The 20,188-nt window shown below is 49.1% G+C and overlaps 1 protein-coding gene across 2 annotated transcripts in view; it reads left to right on the forward strand.

Moving 5' to 3' along the window:
• Window positions 1-20,188, forward strand: part of LOC147440985 (FAD/NAD(P)-binding oxidoreductase family protein) — a 189,514-nt gene that overhangs the window by 150,616 nt on the left and 18,710 nt on the right. The window contains exon 17 of one of the 2 annotated variants that reach the window (XM_086482764.1): window positions 17,622-17,781. The exons of the other annotated variant lie outside the window; for it this stretch is intronic. Coding sequence (XP_086338890.1) covers window positions 17,622-17,739 — 118 coding nt within the window. The 3' untranslated portion in view covers window positions 17,740-17,781. The remainder of the gene's footprint in view (window positions 1-17,621; window positions 17,782-20,188) is intronic. 2 annotated transcript variants of the gene reach the window in all.

Below are 20,188 nucleotides of genomic sequence, written 5' to 3' on the forward strand. Positions count from 1 at the left end.
CTCGGATCTCCTCGATCTGTCGGTGGTGGGAGCTCGCGCCCCTGTAGCCTGTGACTCGTGGTCGTCGTCTAGCTCGGTTCACCTCCGCCTGTGGGAGTGTCACTCCCCTCTGAGTGTCTGGTGAGGGGGGGGCGGAAATCCTCTGAAAGAAGTCTGTGAGCTGCGACTGTCTCCCCTCTGTCTGTGTAGCTGTGTGTGGCTGTAGTAGTGTGTCCCGATGGCTCTGTATCTCTAGTAAGAAACGTCCGAGCTGTCTCTGATCTCGAGATTCCATGATCTCTCGGAGAGTGGGCTGTCCTCTAAATAGGGCCTCATACCTGCCTCTGATCTCAGTGTATGCTCTGCATCTACATACGAAGTGCTCCTCACTCTCCACCTCCTCTGTGCAGGCTCTGCAGATTCGCTCCCCCCTGGGAACACCAGTATGTCTCCCGATCTCAATCTCTAGCCTGTGTGAAGCCACTCTCAGCTGACCAATCGCCACCCGTGAGCTATGTGGCATATATGTGTCCATGTAGCGTGGTCTCTGTATGAACCCCCCAGACAATATGGTGAGAAACTGGTCGCTGTAATCTGACATCCTCGTCCCCAAGCTAGGTGCCTCCCAGACTCTCCTAGTGTATAGCTGCCACAGATCCTGTCTCAATACCAAGTTCCTCTCACTGCGAGAGAGGTGAACATATGGTGAGTGGGGGTCGTACTAGAATGGTGGTAGGCTCTCCATGTCAAGACCGTGTCCCTCAAACCATGCTCTGACCTGTGAGTACCATGCTCTCTCATGCCCACTCTCTGATAGCTGTATAGCTGCCTCAGATGCTCTACGGGTAAGTCTGTCAGGAGGTAGCTCTCTCATCCTCTGGATGAAGCAAACTGTCTGGAATAGTGCCTCTACAACCATAGGTGGTGTGGCGAGCTCGGCTCTAATAATGTCGTGTGGCACTGTCTTCTTGCTGCGGAGCAAGCGTGAGATCATATATACCTGTGGTCTCTCAAGTTGTGTCCACTGGTCAGCTGTCAATCCTGGTGCCCATACTACCGCCGAGTACATCAAGGCCGGGGTGACTAAGGTGTCGAAAAGCCACCCCTTCGTGCGGGGCTCCTGAAAGTGTGCCTGGTGGCACCTCCGCTCTAGCATGGCCAGAGCTGCATATCCTCGGGTGAGCCTGTCAACAGCAGCCTGCCTCATAGTGAAGGGTCCTAATAGGCTGGTGAATGTGATGCCAAGGTAGACATAGGAGGTGACTACATCAACCTGTCCTCCTGCTGCTGTGAAGGTGGCGGCGCTCCTCACTGCACTGGATGTGTGAAAGATCATAACCTTGGTTTTGCCAAGGTTCACAGTCAACCCCCTGTGTGTGCTGAATTCGTCCAAGGCCTCAAGATGGCGTTGCAAGCCCTCGGGTGACTCTGAAATCAACACAATATCATCAGCATATAACATGATGTGGACCGGAGTACCTGCCAAGTCGCTCCCCTCTCCCCCTGCTCGCAGTATGTAGTCGGAGATCTCGTCGATGTATAGCCCAAAGAGTGTCGGGGAGAGTGGGCATCCTTGCTTAACACCAATGGTGCTAGCAATGGTCTCTGAAAAACCGCCTGGGCAACGAACCCGACCCGTCACCCTCTCATATAGAGCATATATGGCCCAAATCATCTCTGTTGGTACCCCAATGCTGTGAAGGCGCTGGAAGAGTCTCTCGCGTGGGACTGTGTCAAAGGCCTTGCGGAAGTCCACAAAGCAGCAGTAAAGCCTCTTCTTCCGCGCCTTTGACCCATCAATGAGGCAGCGCAGAACGAAGATGTGGTCAATGGTGGAGAAAGCTCGTCTGAAACCTGCTTGGCCTGGAGCTCGTAAACCCTCGATCTCTGCGTAGCAGCTGAGCTGTGCCTCAAGTACTGCTCCATATAGCTTGGCCATCGTGTGGCCAATCATGATAGTCCTGTAGTTCCCTGGGTCCAGGGTGTCGCCAGATTTGTGGATAGGCACTATGGTGTGCTTTGTCCACTCCTCTGGGAAGCCCTCCCCTATAGCCCGGTTGAAGACATGTGCAATCAACGGGGCGATAGTGGAGGCCGCATAAATGATGTGCTCACTCTGTAATCCAGTATGGTCAGCTGATCGTCTGTGCTGCATGCGGCGTATGGCCCTCTCTACCATCTCTGCTGTAAAGAAGGAGGAGCACGTGGGACGAGGCTCGTGTGGTTGTGGAATAGGAGGCTGCCCTGGCACTTCATAAAGTCGCTCTGCATAATCATGCCATATTTGTGGATCCTCAATAGCTGTAGTCGGACGTGGCTCGCGCAGGGTGCGCCATGCCGTCGCGCTATCCATGCTCATGAATAGGCGGTATAGCTCAAGCTCCTGTGCCTCTTCGAATGCTCGCCGCTTTTGGCGTGTCAGCGTCTTCATATGCCGTCTGGCCTCTCTCTCTGTGATCTCTCCTAAGGCTCGCCGTGCATGGAGGCATCGGTATAGCTCTCTGCACTCATCATCATACCAGCGGTTCTGAGGCATAGCCCCGGGGGGGGGAGTGCGTCCTGTGTGAGTGGTGTGTGGAAAAGAGCTAATAGCTGAAGTGTGGAGAACGGAAGAGATATGTGATGTGAGAACTGAGAGTGGTGTGGATGGGTGGAGGAGACATAGGCCATGTTCGACCTTGGCTGAGTAAATAGAGGCTAACTCATGTGTGAAATGGATGGTGGTGTGTGGAGTGCGTGTTGTGGAGCTGTGTGTGATGGTATCTCCGGTGATGGAGAAAGAGAGGTATGTGTGGTCGGCTCCGATGGGTATGGGTGGAATGGTGAAGGATGTGATAAGGTGTGTAGCCTCCCTGGGTCCCAGAATATAGTCGACTGTACTCCCCCCTCCTTCTGCAACTCCATGTGGCATACAAGTCAGGCCCCCTGAGGTGGGCCACTGGACCATTCCGTTATAAATAACGAGACGGTGCTGGGAGCCAAGTCGAAGTAGATGTCGTCCGTAAGCTGTGACTGGAGCTCTGTCTACTGTGTCTCTCATAGTAGCCTCCTCATCTAGAGTGTGTAGTGTCTCTGGGTCCTCATGGTCATATGTCTCACACTGCTCACTGCGTGTACGAGCATTGAAGTCTCCCATAAGGAAGACTTCACCCAGTGTGGAGTACTCCATAATCTCCTCCGTGAGGCATGCGTACGGTGACTCCTGCTCAATAGGGGCGAATCTGGAGCCTGTGGGAGCAAAATAGCAAAGGGCAATGTAGACGATCCTGTCTCGTGAGAGCTCGAGGCGAATCCACATGTAGCGGGCCTGTGGGTCCCGGGCAACAATCTGTAGTCTGCTGTGAAGCCCCTGTCTAAAGAGTATGGCCACTCCTCCTGAGCCGCGAGTGGTGTGCTGGCGCATACATCCTCGATGTAGAGACTCCCACTGAAATCCATGTATCCGTGGTAACCCTCTCTCCGGGCTCTCGTGTGTCTCTGTAAGTAGAATGATGTCTCGACCTCTCATCACCTCCTCAAGTCTCTCTGGGTGTGTCCATAGGTCTCCATTGCAATTCCAAACCGTGACATGAATCTCCTCGTGTGTCCCACAGGCCGCGAGTCCCTATGCGATGGTCTTGCCATCAATGATAACCCTACCATCCCGATATATTGCCTTCTTCCCTTCTTTGCGGGCTTGGTGGACTCGAGGCATGCACGCGCGACGGTGATCTTGTTGCATCTTTGTGAGGTCATCATCAAGATAAATCGGGGGGCCGTCTATCCCTCTCAAGATGACCCTCTTTCGGAGGAAGGAAGTTCGAGACTCCTCGGAGGCGAATTGGAGGATGAGAGCTCTTTTCTTTGGATCTTTGCCGGCTCTCCAAACTTTGGAGAAAGGGATCTCTTCTTCCTTGTATCCCACTTTCTTGCATAAAGCTTTCCCATCGCTCTCGGGTGTAGACCCTTCTTCTTCTTTGATGCCGGTCACTCGCACATTGAGACGGCGAGCTTGTCGCATCTTCTCCTCTTCGATGGTTGTGTGTACGATGAGTACCTCATCTTTTTGGGCTTCCTCTCTTGCTACCTTCTTGATGTTCTTTTTGACTACTTCGACCCATCCTTCTTTGGTGGCCTCTAATTTGTCCTCAATGCTTGCGGTGAGGGCTTTGGTGATCTCCTCCTTGAGGGCTTCCTTAGCCTCCCCTTTAATCTCTCCTTCCTCGGGGGTGAGGGATGTGAGGGAAGCATGAAGGAGATCGATTTGTGCCTTCATCTCTTCTTGCTCTTTCCTCCATCTCTCCCTCTCCTTCTCGTTCTCCCGTTCCCTTCTCTCCTTCTCCTCTTTGAGATTTTGGATTTCCGCTCTCATGTCCCCCTTCTCTTCGTTCCATAGCTTGATGAAGTTGGCTTTCTCCTCCTTCCATATTTCTCTCTCCATCCGCCATTCCTTCATGTCCTTCTCCAATTGTGCAAGCCTCTTATTCGTGAGCATGAAGGACGTTGTCTTCTTTGTCGGTGTCGGCGTCTTGATGATGGGGGAAGACATGGTTGGCTTCGTAGCTACCCTCTCTTCATATTGTGAAGAAGAGGGGAAGAGAACACTCAGCTTGTGTGTATGCAGGGGGCAACGGGCAGGGGATGGGGATGGGGTGTGTGTTTTCAGTGATGGGCTGGTCGTCTTGACGTGCAGGGAGCAGCGCAGCGCGCAGGAGGGATCAGCACACAGGGGTGGGGCAGCGTGCAGGGGTGGGGCAGCGCGCAGGGGAGGCAGCGCGCAGGAGGGGGCCACGCGCAGGGAGCAGCGCGCAGGAGGGAGCCACGCAGGGGAGGCAGCGCGCAGAGAGAGAGAGAGAGAGAGAGAGAGAGAGAGAGAGAGAAATGAGATGATATATCAACGTCTACAAAAGGCCAAAATGACCTATGAGACCAAACTGATTACAATGGTGAGTCTATTACCAAGTTTGGGTACAAACAAAGAAAACTACAAACTAGAAACTGAGATAGGAGTGCTACCGACTCCTATGGGTGGCCGGTAAGCTGAGCAATGGTATAATGCCACAAAGGTAGAAAGTGGGGATAAGTGTCACCATGATACAATATAGCAGTAACATGAAGCCTATTCTGATCGACACTCTGGGTCTCGTGCTAGGATCCTGTGGATCCTCTGCCACAATCTCCGTTGGTGCTGCGTGGCTCCCCTCCTCAGTCGTGGTCGTCTCGATCTTCCCAACTCTAAAGCTCGGTCAATGAGAGTACCACTGGTGTGTGTGGGTGGGAACCGAGCTCTGTGGTGGTGGTGGCCCCTTTGCCTCTGTGGTACTCAGACTGAAGAAATCTGAAATGCGTCTCTTGGACTGTCTCTGTCTATGTCCTCTCAATAGAGAGTCTCTATGTCTCTGCTGTGAACCTGTTTTAGGGTTTTCGCCACCTGCTGAGGGCTGTTTTAGGGTTTCGTCACCTGCCATAGGTCTGCTTTAGGGTTTCGTCACTGTGTACAGAGCTGGAATTCAGGTTTAACTTCTTTGTACAGCGCTGTTCAGAAGTTCGCCTGCTGTTTTTTAGGGTTTTGTCATCTTATACAGGGCTGTTTTTAAGCTTACAGCAGTAATCAGCACAGTTTTCAGGGTTTCGGCAGTGTTTTCTCTGTACAACCTCTGTAGGGTTTTTGACAGCGCACTTTTTTCAGTAAAGGTCTTCCTATGTCTTCATTGGATACCCCCTTCATACAGGAGTAGAGTGCAGCCTTGGGCCCTAATCTAGATATTGAGGAACCGGATGACAGGGATGAAGGAATGCTTAAAAAGCCCAAGTGTTTTGCTTCTGAGGTGCCTCAAGATGTGATGGCTGGCCCTGAGACGGAATGCTCTGATGATTAGGTTGATGTTTGTAAAGATCAACCTGTGAATTGGGAGCATCTACTGCAATTTGCAAATACTCTCATGTATCAATACACAAAGCAGCATGAAGCTCATGCAATGGATACCAAAGAAGAGGACATTGTTGACGCCCCGATAGACACACAGTCTACCATACAGGTTCTGACTGCTTTTCATGAAAAAGGTGCTATCTTCTTTTTCACGAGTAGAGTGCCACAAATGGGTTTGATACGTCAATGGTTAAATGGGTTGTTGCAATCTGACGCTGTGGATGAAATCTTTGATGGACCAAAGATTTCTTCGAGATCCTATTCAAGACCACAGATGCACGCCAAGCTTTGTTAAGTAAAGTGCCTTTGTTTTTTGAAGGGCAGTTAGTTCATGTTGTTCCATGGCAGCCTGTTACTGAATTTACGGAGATCCTTAAACAGGAATGTCCCATTTGGGTGGAAGTTGCGGATTGCCCGACGATGTTTTGGCCTTTGTTACATGCAGCTATGAAGTCCCTTGGCAAAGTGCTGGTCCCACCCCATATCTGCTCTGCCAACAGGAACAGATTATGCATGTTATGGGATGCTTCCCATTCTCGTCCCTCATGGTTGAGGATCAAACCAAAAGGTATGAGGCCCATGCTTTTTCGGGTGAGGTGGGGAGCTTTTGCAGGCCATTGTTTTCAATACGGTAAATTGGGCCACTTTATGGCTGAGTGTAAGGAGAATAACAATGAGCTGGTCAGGGTGGGCACTGAACCTCGAACGGATATTCAAGTGGATAGGATGCCTATTTCAAATAGTGCTTCCGATAAAGGTCAAGGCCTCTGTCCCAATGAAGCTCCTTTGGTACACAGTAAAGAATCTCATGTTCAAAATGTAAAAGGGAAGGACAAAGTAGATGAGGATGCATCTTGGGCCACGGTGATCGGATGTAGAGGTAAAAAATTGGAGCATTTGACAAGGCAGGATACTCGGGTAGATATTCACTTTCTTCCTGTCACTTATGATCGTCGAGAACAAATTCACGTGATGGTCATGCAATGCCTCGTGAATGTTACCCTCTGTTCAAAAGGGTGGGCATCCTGTTACAAGCTATAATTTGCGGAATAGATATCGAAATGATGGGTCATCTCTTAGTCATCTGGATTTTGATAGAAGGGGTCGCGCTATTACTCCTTGGGATAGGAGAATAGCAAAGTTTTCTGAGAATACCTCTTCAATAAAAAGTGCGCTTTCTTCTGTGAAATTACAAAATGATTTTGCAGTTCTGGGAGATTGGGTGATGTTTGTGCAGCTTTGGACGCTAAAGAGGGGCCAGCTAACATGCATTGATCTGCCCCTTCTTTGATCGTATCTCTTTGTTTCACATGAAGATTGTTCATTGAAATGTAAGAGGGATTTGTTTACGGCAAAAGCGACATGCTTTATGGCAATCCGTGTTCTCCAATAAATGGGACGTTCTTTGTGCAGTGGAACACAAGCTACATGTTGGAGCAGGCACTAGTTTCGTGCATAGAGGCTTTCATGTTTTCTTCAGTGATCATCAAACCTCTAAATCGGGCATCATGATGGTTGTGAAGGATAGCTTTCAACCTTCTTTAGTTCATCGAGATATTCTTGGTAGATACCTTGTTGTCGAAATTCATTACGAGGCACTTGCTATGGTTGGTTAGTGTGTATGCTCCTCATTCAGTAAGAGCTCGTTACTCTCTATGGCGCCATTTGCATCAATGTCTGTCATGTGGAAAATCTAGCATACTCATGGGTGACTTCAATATGTGTCCTGTTGTGGATCAATCCAACTCTCCTCATTCCATAATGGATGAGCCTGAAAGGAGATTCTGGGACCCCATCTATGGTTGTTAAACAGGACCTATGGACTTGGTTGCATCCTGATGATAGAGGATTTACCCTTTGTTCTGGTCAACATCGTGGCATTTGGAGCAGATTAAATAGGATGTATGTGATGCATAATGATCTTTTTTTGCCAGCAATTTTGCATATGACTGTTGAGAGGCAGCATGTTCTCTCTGATCATTTCCCCCTTGTGTTGGAAATTATGCATCATCCTGTGGATTCTTACAAATCCTTGCTTAGAAGGTTACCTCTTCGCTTTAATCAAAGTTTTCTTGATCATAAGCTCTTCCAGCAGTTTATGTCCCAATTGATTGATAACTTCAGTATGAATGTTGTTCAGCACGGTTTGTCAGCTTGGGAACGTTTCCTTGGTAATATCCAGCGTGTAGCACGCCAATATGGTATACATCATACAGGCATCAAAAGGCAAGAACTGCATATCTTGCAATCTCTCCTGGGAGCTTTGCAATCTAAGGCTAGCACTACAGGCGTAAATGAAAGAGTGGCAACAGTGATCACTTGGTTGTCCATGAAGATTGCTAAATATTAAGATACCGGTTATGTACGTGCTACGATGTTCTCACTAAGGGAGACCTTGAAAGATAATAATTTGCAATCACATAAGTTTTCTGCTCGGTTACATGCTTTGCATGCTTGAAAAGACATTGTTAGACTTGAGAATTCGCATGGAGAAATGCTTACTTACCCTCAGCGCGTCATTGATTTATGCTTTCATTTCTATGAGGAATTATTGGGCTCATCTGAGGTGTTATCTCCTGACATTCATCGTGCACGTGAAAGCATATTGGAATTTGTTAAAGACCGAGTCCCCTTAGATGTCACTTCTGCACTCAATCCTGACATTACGGAGGAGGAAGTTGGTTTTGTGCTTGCTCATTTGCCTAAGGATAAAAGCCCAGGGTGGGATGGTATTACTAATGAGCTGTTTAGTAAATTTGCTGAAGCGCTCGAAAGACCTTTGACATTGCTTTACCAGCGAATTTGGCAATCAGGACAAATGCCCGACTCTTGGAAAACGGGTGTGATCAAGCTTTTGCCTAAGGTGCCTTCATCCTCTAGCTTAAAACATTGGAGACCGATTTCTTGATGGGTTGCATGTAGAAGATATTTACCAAAGTCTTTGCTAATCGCTTGCATAAGGTGTTAGCAAAAAAAAAAAAAAAAACCCGAGAAAAAGATCCTCTGAATTGTCCTCTGAGAGTATGGATCAGCTCTAGCCAAAGATCCCGAACAGTCTCTGCTGGTGGTATAGGGCAAGCCTCAAAGATGCAGAAGCAACGGGCCCGCCAGATGAACCAGAGTGTCAGGCCGCTTGTGAGCTCCCAACACTCCTCTCTCTCACTGCACCACTCCTGTGGAGTAAGCTTTGTAGCAGGTTGGAGTGTAGGTCGACCCCCTTGCAGGTGGAGGATAGCTCAAACTGAAGTGCCGGGCCGGTGAGAGAAGACCAAGCAGTTGCTCCCCATGTGTATTGCCGAGCTGTGAAAAGAGCTGGCATCAGTCGAAGAACACAGAGCCACACCTGCTGTGCCAAAGTACAGTCTCAAAGACAGTGACGCTGACTCTCCACAAGATGGTCACAAGCTGCACATGCGGCCGAGAGACCACTATGTACAAGCCAGCTCCCGCTCCCAATTGCTATAGCTCAGTGTGCAACCAGTCATTGAAACAAAGTGACTCGCCTCGGCTGTCTGGAGTCCCACAACCTCTCCCAAAAAGCTGCCAAGAACTCAGCTCTGAGACCCTCCTCCTGCCAATGAGGTGCTGCAGCAAGACGAGCCTCTCTTTGTGCTGCCAGTATGTGACGCCCCAGTCGAACAGTGTACTGAAAGAAAGGGACGCCTGGATGGTCTGTCAAGGAGAAAGGGTCCTTCCAAAGCCACTCTTCAGGATCCCACTGTACTCGTGTCAGTGGACAACTCTCCAAAGCCCACAGTCTCCAGTGTCCAGTCTCAAGAGAAGCTGGGTCGGGGTCTATGACACAAGTCCTCCCACAGATGCCCACCACTCGGATCCTCTGAAAACAGCACTCTGCCACCTGTGGGGCCTCTACTGCAACTCTATGTAAGCGTTCCTCACCCTGTAGCTCGAAAAACAGGGAGGGGATGGTCTCTGAGCAAGCCCCAACAGAGATGAGAACCTCCAGTCGCATGAAGGCTCCCATCCATCTAGGCGCTGCTGACTCGAGAGGTGTGAGCCACTCAGTTGGTACTGCCTCTGAGATGTCCTTACACTTGCTCTGCACCCCTCTCATGCCATGCAGCTGAATGCCTTGAAGCTCCTCGGACAAGCTTGAAAATTGTACCCAGTCACCTAAAGAGCGTGCTGGACCCTCTGCCATGGACCCCAGGAAACATGAGGCCGACTACCAACCAAGTGGCCTCTCTGAGTGCTAACCATGGGGTTCCAAACAATGGGCTGTCTCAGGTGCTCCTCCATGCAAGTAGGTTGACACTGCTCCAGGCCTCTCCGCAATTGCTCCCTAGATCGTTGCAGACTCACAGCGAAGCGGTCCTCTAGTCTTCTGCTCAATCCAACTCTGCGCATCTCTATGAAAATCCATCGAGTCGAGGGTCGCCAGCGGCCTCCAGCCTGACGCACCCTAGCACTAAGCCACTAAAGCAAGAACTCCTTCCAGGGCTCCTCACCTGGAAGAAGTCCTCTGATGATAAACTTCCCAAGAAGGGCTCGGCTCTGCTGTGCTGGGTCTATGATCCCCAATCCACCCTGAAACAAGGAAGAGTGATGACCTGCCATGCCCCGGGCTATCTGAGTGTCGCACCCTGACCAAAGGAAGTTCTTGATCAGCCTCTCTACCTGTCTGATAAAAGAACTCAAAAAGATCCAACAAGAAGTGATGTACCACATAGTAGCCAACAACACCTGGTTGGCCACTACAACTCTGCCTGCCAGAGGAAGTCGTGCAGAGCTCCAATGTAACAACTTCCTCCTGATAGACAGGAGAAGGGGAGCAATTTGCTGCTCGGGAGACAAGTCAGAACCAACCTGACAACCCAAGAACCGAACTGCAGTCCCTAGGGGAATCCACCTGAAACCCTCACCTGGCATCCAATCAGGCGTAGGAGCACTACCAACCGAGAAAACCACTGTCTTTCTTCAATTGATCAGTGCGCCTGATGCACAACAAAAAGTCTCAAGAGCCTGCTCACACCTGTGAAGGTTGGCCTCCTGGCCATTCAAGTACAAGGCTGAGTCGTCTGCAAACTCAGCGTCGAGTAGCTCATCTCCCCGAATAGTAAGCGCTAAGCCACGTAACCAACGTGCTGTGAAACCAAAAACCTGCTCATCGCCTTAGCATAGAAAAGAAAGAGGAAGGGGCAAGAGGGCAGCCCTGTCTGACCGAACGTGTGAGCATGAAACGATCACCTCTACCTCCTGACAAAAGTATCTAACTGTGTGCCCGTCTGTACAAAGCTAACATCCCTCTGATCCAAGCATCTGAGAAGCCCATCCTGCATAGAGTGTCCTCCAAAAGGTCCCAGTCAACTCTGTCGTAGGCCTTCTCAAAATTGAGAAGAAGAATCACCAGATCCTCACCACGGAGTCGCGCAAGGGCAGAAGCCTCCCAAAAAGTAAAGATGTTGTCAAGGATACTATGCTCCTTGACAAAACTTGTCCGTGTCCCATGTATAATGCTCTCTAGAAGTGGCTGAATCCTCAAACTCAGAGCCTTGGCAAGAATTTTGTAGGCTGAGTTGAGGATGGTGATGGGGCGCCACTATCGAATCACATCCAAGGAGCCACCCACCCTCCTTGGGAATGAGGTAAATCAGGCCCTCACTCATGCTATGAGGAATCTCTCCTGTGTGCAGGATGTACTGAAAAGCACTGCAGAGATCTGAGCCAAGCAGGTCCTAGTACTCCAAGAAAAAGCTGGGAGTCAAGCCATCCTCACCTAGGCAGCTACCACGGGGGAGTGCTCTAAGAGCCGTGTGTAGCTCCTCTAGCTGAAGAGGCAGCTCAAGCCTCTAGCGCATCTCCTCAGTCACAAGACAAGGCATATGTGCCCACACTTGCTCTCTGCATGCATCCTGATGCTCTGACTCGGGCTCTGCAGACAGTAGATCATGGTAGAAGTCAATAGCAATTGCACGCATGTCCTTTGGCTCTGAAGCAACTGACTCGTCGGGCCTCCTCAACTGGCTAACCTTAGCATGCGTATGTCGAGGTCCCACTGCCTCAAAGAAAGCGCCTATCACTCTGTCACCCACCTGGGTCCACTCAGATACGTGTCGATGGAAAGTAAACTCATGGCGCCTCTGTTGTCATTGCTCCTCCAACCAAGGACTGTCTGGATGCTACTCCTGCATCCTCTGCAAGGAAGCAACGCCCTGTCGAAGACGTTGCTCCTCCTCTCACTGTAGCCAAGCGAGCCGAAGACTCCTGAAGAAAGAGTCGACTAAGTTGAGCAAGTCCTAAGGCCAATCTGTCAGAAGAGAATCCTGCATGTCTAAGCTCTCTGTCCCAAGAGCCTTCACTCGCTCTCTAAGGGTTGAGTCCAGTAAGACCCTCTCTGGGATGCGAAGCATGGTGCTCCCCCTCTGCCTATCAGTCACTGTAAGGATCACTGGTGCATGGTCCGAAAAGGAAGTCCCTGCCAGAATGCCAACTGTCCCACTCAAGTCACAGAAGTGGTCACTAGTGTAGAAGCGATCTATCCGAGATAGGTTCACGCCTCCCACTCTACGGTCCGAACGAGAGAAGGCCAGGCTGTCTGGGGGCCTCACAAAGTTGGAATGCTATCACACATCTAAAACCCGCAGTCATACAAAACCTCTCCCAAGTTGCCAGCTCAACTCCATGCACAGTAGTATGGCTACCACCAATCCTGTCAGAGGGTTCCTCCAACATGTTAAAGTCACTCCCTATGCACCATTGCTCTGCCTACGGCAAAGACTCAACAATCTGAGACCAAAACTCTGCACGTGCACTCGCCACATTGGGCGCATAGATGTTCAGGAAGCCCACGAGACAACCCTGAACCTGCATAGTGATCCACTGAGCCCTGCCTGGCACAATAATCCCTCTTGCCCACAATGGCCTCCTGCAAAGAATCCGCAATAGTCATACATACCCCGCCCTAAATGCCTCCGGGTCCAAATGCACCTGACCAAAAAATCTCATATCGTCCACGCAAAAGCTGACCACAACGTCTAATGCGGCTCTCACACAGATGACGCTCCTAAAGCATAAGCAGGTCAACCTCTCCTCGCACAAGGCATCGTTGAAGCTCCTGACACAGTCGGCCCCTCTGACTCTAAAATTGGGGCCCACCTAATCATTGTATGTTCCATGAGACGATCCTCATGGGGAGCGAGAGAGAACTCATGTTGCCGCAGCAGCTAACTGTGCTATCTTCGAGGTTGGCTTGGATGGGGAGTAATCCGCATCCGAGCGTCCTCGAGATAGGCGTGCCTGCAAAGAGTGTCTAGCCCAAGCCCAAGTAGACTGAGCCGTGCGTAAAGCAACCTCCTCTGTCTAGGAGTCCTCATGTATGTGTACATAGCATGGCGGGCTCTACGTGTCAGCAAAAAAGTGAACCACGCTCTATCTAAACCAACCGCCATTCACCCGAGGCAATAGGATGACCTTCAGGAGGGTGTGGGTGTCCCGAACCAGTATACGTACTGTGGGGATGCCGGCCGCATTGGCAGCTACAGAGGCTGTCGTGCGGAGTGTCTCCCGGACAGTCCCAATCGCTGAGCCTATCCTCGAAAGGAGCGGAAGGCACTCCCTCCTCAGGCCGGGGAAGCAGATTGAGATGGACAGGTCTGTCTCCTCAACAAGAACGTTGGTAGCTGGGTCGCAACCGTGGCGCCACTATCGAAAATGTGCTCGAGCTGCACGGATGGCCAGGTGGCTCATCGCAATGACCTTGGATGCCATCTCGTGAGTCTCATACTCTATCTGGTAGTAGCCATGTCCGAGAAGCTGAACATCGAGAATCTTGCCCACCTCTGAGAAGGCGAGCCTGAAGGAGATCGCGCACTTCCCCTCTGCTGAGTCTGGTGCCGAGAATCTTGCAATAACAGAGGTGGCTTGGAGGCGCGCCACCTCTGCCTCTAAACTCGCTTGCTCTATCAGTGAAAGAGCAAGTCGGATGGTGGGTTCTGCGGGTTCGGGCGAGGGGGCTACAGTAGAGTCCCTCTTAGGTGGAGCAGAATCCTCCATCAGTGTCTGTTGCTGTGAAGACGGGCGAGGACGAAGCGAAAGAGAGCACTGAAGAAAGTGTAACAGACTTGGACACTCCAAGTCAAGAATCAACCGCGACAGCATCAAATAACCACTTCAAAACAATTCACAGATCACAATAGATTTGCACTGGCTCGGCGGAGTTCCGTGCCTAGAGATATTGGCCCCAAAGATTGGCTCCCCTTTCGGTATTTCTATTTATATTAATCAGATCAAAGTACAAGAGAGTGGCTAGGGTTTCACTCTCAGACTCTGCGTCCAGATGCTCTGAGAAGTGAGGCCCTCACCACTAATTTAAAGGTTATAAGGGATGCCCAATAGCAGAGCCCCAAAAGCTTCAAAATCAAAAGCTTAGGGGTCCCCAAAGAGATTATCTCGGGGATCATGACCTTATATGCGTCAGTAACTGGTTATGTCCGTACTCCAGAAGGGGATTCCGACATTGTTCATTCCACTGTTGAAGTAAAGCAAGGATGCCCACTGTCCCCTACTTTATTTGGTATGTATATAGATGAGGTATCAGATTACATTGATAGAGAGGGTGACAGAGGTGCTCAACTTGCAAGGTCATGGATCCCTTTGTTGTTGTATGCAGATGATATTGTATTGATAGCAAAATCACCAGAGGGAATGCAGAGGCAGTTAGATGCATTACATAAATTCGCGGAGGACAGCGGACTGTCGGTGAATTTGGGTAAAACCAAAGTTATGGTGTTTAACACCACACCGCACTGGGTTAGGAGATCGGCACCTACATTTGCATATGGCCAGGATACAGTAGAGTACACAGATGCATACACATACCTTGGTGTGGTATTTGCAGGACCGAAGTTTGCTCTTAAGAAAGCAGCGGAGGCTAGATTGTCCAGAGCCTCTGCGGCCTTGGGAGGGTTGGAGAGGATGTGTTCACAAGTGCAATTTCAGGAACCACGAACAAAACTTAGTCTCTTTGATACTGTGGTGGCTTCGGCTATGCTTTATGGAGTCCAGATTTGGGGACCATCTGTGGATCAGGATAATTGGAAGCCAATGGAGAGACCTTTGGTATCTATGATTTCCCGAATGATTAGAGCCAAGGCCTCCGTACCACACGCGATTATCCGAGCAGAACTAGCTGCCCCTCCGATAGAAATTGAAGCTCTTACCAGATCAGTGTCCTTTATACATGGTTTGTGGGATACAAATAATTTCCGCTATACTAGATTGGCCCTCGAATCCTCTCAACAGTTAGCAATGAAAGGGGATACATCATGCTGGTATGCGCAACTGTCTTCGTGGTTTCACAAACACGGGTTCAGTATGGAAAGATTACCCCCCTACCAATACTCTCTTGAGGCTCCATCACTGGCAATTACATGAACGGAGTTTAATAAAATCATCCGTCAGGATCTTATACAGTTGGATACTAAGAGGACATGGGTAGACCCTACACAAGAATTGGGCACGAAGATGGCCGACTACAAAGAAAACTTCCTACAGCTATCTGAAGATGGATTTGTGATTCGCCCGAGCTACATGGATACCCACCTGTCTCATGGTTTGAGATGTGCTATTGGTCAGATTCGTACATCCTCACACCAGCTGGAAATTGAATTTGGCAGATTTAGGGAAATCCCACCACCTGAGAGCAGAATTTGCAAGTTATGCGGAATGGAGCCGGAGACAGAATTACACTACATATGCCATTGCACCGTATACTATGAGATACGTGGGCGTTTCATTGCCTATTTAAAGAAGGCTTTGGACCTCTAGATAGAGTCATGCAATACCAAGATCAAAGATGCTTAGGCTTGTACCTACTGGAAATACATCGGCACAGGGATAATCTAATGAGAAGACAAAGAGCACTACAGCCTCAAAGGCAGATCACAGATTTCTTCGGATCGAGAGAAGCAAGAGGGGAAGGAGAAGCAAGAGACCAGCAGCCAGCACAAAGGAGTACCCACATCCATACCAAAGGCACCCTCATTGACAGGGCGATCGAGCTTAGGAAATCGAGACGACCACGACCGAGATGCAAAAGCACACTTCACCGGAGGAGACTACAACAAAGGATTAGAAGCATTCTAGCCAGACACCCAGAATGCTCCTAAGAAGTTTATTTAATACTTTGTATTTAGTTTTTCACATTTATTTTCACACTTTCACACTTTTCACACTTAGTACTTTAGTACTAAGGTACCCAAACTTTGTAACAAATTCACCACTTTTGTATCGGTTTTGTCTCATAGGTCATTCTTGCCTTTTTGAAGACGTTAATATAACATTTCATTTCATTTCATTTCATTTCTCTTTGAGAGTCCCAAAGAAAAAGCAAAAGACTTTTTCTCTCTGTCTTTCTCTTGCTATTTGCGTAGAAAAAGCAAGAAAAGCTGCCAGCGCAAATTCCGCCACAAATCACGGAAATCCGTATTGCTGCTGCCACGCACCCCCGGCAGAATTAGGGTTTGCTGAATTAGGGTTTTAGCCTGAAATTAGGGTTTCTGGCAGATTTTAGGGTTTGCAGGAATTTTAGGGTTTCTGCTGTCCGCCACTCATCACTTTGTGACAAGAAAAGGCTAAAAAGAAAGAGGGGGAGGGGGCGGGCGGGGGCTGGATGTGCGGGCAGACAGACAGTGCAGGAGCGGGTCAGGCAGGCAGTGCGGGCGGGGATTAGCGATGGCGGATGGGGAACGCGAGCATGAGCGGCAGCAGCAGCGAGTTCTCGAACTAATGTGTTACCAAAGGGCGAAGGGCAGGGGGGGGTGGGGGCAGCGCGAGCTGCTGGGCAAGGGGGGTGGGGGGGGATTAGCGATGGCGGATGGGGAACACGAGCTCAATATGGGTTTATAAAAGGACATAACATTTTGCATAACATCCTGAATGTTCATATAGGTATTGATTAAGCTCATGTACCATACAAGAGGTGATCATGATACAGTTGAATCTTGAAAAAGCATTTGATCATGGCAGCTGGTCTTTTTGTCAGACTTGATGCGATGTATGGGGTTTGGGAATAGAATGTCACAAGCGATTCACACCCTTAGTGATGGCTCTCAGTCATGTATCTTCATTAATGGTGGAGTCACAGAATCTTTTTTACTTTCCCACTCCTTAGGAAAAGGTTTCCCACTAAGTCCTCTGTTTTTCGCTTTGATCAATTATCCCATGCTTGCGTTTCTTACATGGTTGGCTCAGAACGAAGAGATAGTCAAGCTTTCTTTGCCCACAGAAAATCAATTGGTTGCCCAAGCTTTGGCTGAAGACTCCTACATGTTCTTGAAAGCTGACAAACACAATGTTGATCGTGCTGTCTGCCTTGTTCGCCACAACGTCGGGTTTGCACATAAACGCTCGAAATCTTCTCTCATCGGTTGTACAGAAAGAGATTTGGTACAGCTTAGCTGGCAAGGTCGTGTGGTGCATAGGGGTTCCATTGTTCGTCACTTGGGATATCCTATTGGAGTTCATGTATCTAATAAACAATTACTTGACTGGATTTCAGGTCGCATCGGAGACAAGTTTGTTTATTGGAAATCTCAAACATGGCCATTTCACGTTAGATTGAAAGTTGCCCAAGTCATAATGCTCTCAATGCTTTTGTTCTTTTTGCCTCTATTACCTTGGTCGCATAAAGCCTTGACAATTCTTACGCAGCTTGCACTTCATGTTGTGGAAAAAGCAATGCAATAATTCAGGCATATCTTGGCTTTCTTGGCAGCATGTTACATCTCCCAAACGTCTTGGTGGGGCAGCCTTATTGGATCTCTGGTTACATCTTCTTGTGCACAGATGGACCCTCTTTCAAGACATGTGCAATGACTCTCAGCCTTGGATAGATATGGCAATTGCTCTTATTGAAGCTGTTGGTATTGTACATGGTAAGACACGCATCGATGCTTCCTGGTGGGATGTTGTGAATGCTTCTCAACCTGTGCGGATTTCAGCCTCGCCTATTTTGCATCATTTGTTTCACTCATGGAAGCAGGTGCTTAGTTTCTCCACATGGGGACCTATGAATTCTCGTAAAGATGCTAATTCCCTTTTGGGCAAGGTTCTAGCAACATCTCGTGTGATTTCTTGGCCAGGAAAATCCTCATATAGACGTCAATTCAATCGCATGACTAGATTGGGAGTGGTGGGGTTAAATGATACATTGGTTCCACGAAGCTTCATATGCTATCATTTCGTCATGCATGTCGCCCGATTTCGACTGCCTAGAGCTTATCAGCCTATTTGGTCAAATGCAAGATCAGGTCCAATCTTTAGGTCATCTTCCTTTTTTCGATCCATCTCATGCATGGGATGATTGGGTTTTACGCAAGTGCATTCGATTCATAAAAGCTTCTGCTAATGATGTTTATCAGTGTCTAGTTCAAGACGAGAAATGGCTTGCTGATGTGGCCAACAAAAATTGGAGAAAGAAGCATAGTGCTTCTTGGTGGAAGAGACTTCTCCTCAATGCCTGGCACTCTAAAATTCCTTTTCAAGGCAAAGTTTTACTGTGGCGAGTCATGTTGGGTGGTTTACCTTTGGCTTCTAATCTGAACAGGAGAAATCTCTCCATAGGAAATTGTTATTTCTGTCGAACCTCCCAAGAAACCAGCGAGCATAGATTTCTTCGTTGTCGTGTGGCTCGTCAGATTTGGTGTTTCATCTCTTCGGTTTGGAATGCAGTCACTGGCCACTTCATATCAGCGACCAAATGGCTTTTTGGTAACGGTGATGGTGGAGGGGACGATCAGGCGAACCATGTCATTTTCCTTTTTTTAAGATGGCTGGGCCTTTCGCACATATGGTCCATGCGTAATGCATTTTGTATTCTCAATCAGGGGTCAGAGGGCATATTAGACGTATTCGGGGCTTGCTGCTTTGTCAGATGCTCAGGTAATTCCTACGGAACAAGCACTACCATGGTTACATGCTATACGCATTGCTAGTATGTCTTGATAGGGTCTTGTTAGCTCAATTGATTTGGGCACTTGTAGCAAAGTAGGACATGTTTCCTACTTCTTGTATCCTTTTTTCTCCTCGATTTGATATAATTAATCAATCATTACGGGGGGGGGGGGGGAGAGAGAGAGAGAGAGAGAGAGAGAGAGAGAGAGAGAGAGAGAGAAATGAAATGAAATGAAATGTTATATTAACGTCTTCAAAAGGCCAAAGTGACCTATGAGACCAGAAAGTTACAATGTGATGGATCTGATACAATGTCAGAGTAACAAGATGACAAATGTCAAAATAAAATACTATGGAATCCTAAACTACTAGGTGTGAACTAAGCAACTAGCTGGGATAGGTAGATCACAAGAGATCCAATATCGGTCGCTGGCAGATCTCATCAATCTCCTCCATGGTCAGTAGTCTGACCGGGCGTCGTGCATGTCGAGCCAAAGTGATCCGAATCCTCTGATGCAGCCTCCGTCGATGCTGTGTAGTCCTCCGCAGTCGTGGGCGTTTGGATCTCCCAAGCTCAGTCGCTCGGTCGATCAGTGTGCCTCTGGTGTGAGGCGACGAGCTCTGCTGTGGTAGTAACTCCTCCGGGTGTCCAGTCGCAGCTCTAAAGAAATCTGTGATCTGTCTTTGAGACTGGCTAGCCTCTCCTCTCATCAGGCTCTCTCTGTGTCTGCGTAGCTCGAGTAACAACAAACCCAAGCATCTCTGATCCTCGTACTGCATGACTCTGGAGAATGGTCCAAAGCCCTCTCTGAACAAGCAATGGAAGCGGCCTCGTATCTCGTAGTAGACGGGGCAGTGGCATGTGTAGTGCAACTCTATCTCAGGCTCGATGTCACACAGGGGGCATGTCCTGGCCTCTGCTGGTACTCCGCTGTATCTCCCAGTCTCGACCCGCAGCTGGTGTGAAGATGTGCGGATCTGGCCGATAGCACATCGTATCCCATGAGACAAGTGGGTGTCCATGTACCTGGGCCTCGTCACAAAACCATCAACCATAAGCTGGAGGAGATGCTCTCTGTAGAAAGCCATCTTCGTGCCCAACTCCTGTGATGGCTGTATCCATGTCCTCCTGGTGTCTAGCTGAGTCAAGTCCTGGCGGATGAGCCTGGTGATCTCGGACTGTGTAAGAGTCAAAGAGGATGCATCCAGTGAGTACTGGAAGGGAGGCAATCTGTCTATGCTGAACCCATGCACCTGAAACCATGATGTCATCTCCCCGTACCAGCATGTTGTATCTCCCTGCATGGCTAATTGTCGAGAGGACTCAAGTGCAAGGCGGGCATATCTGTCTCTGGAAAGTTCCCACATGCGATGTATGAAGGAGACAGA

The sequence above is a fragment of the Adiantum capillus-veneris genome, chromosome 15 (assembly GCF_014529385.1).
Source record: "Adiantum capillus-veneris isolate H3 chromosome 15, ASM1452938v2, whole genome shotgun sequence".
Taxonomy (NCBI): domain Eukaryota; kingdom Viridiplantae; phylum Streptophyta; class Polypodiopsida; order Polypodiales; family Pteridaceae; genus Adiantum; species Adiantum capillus-veneris.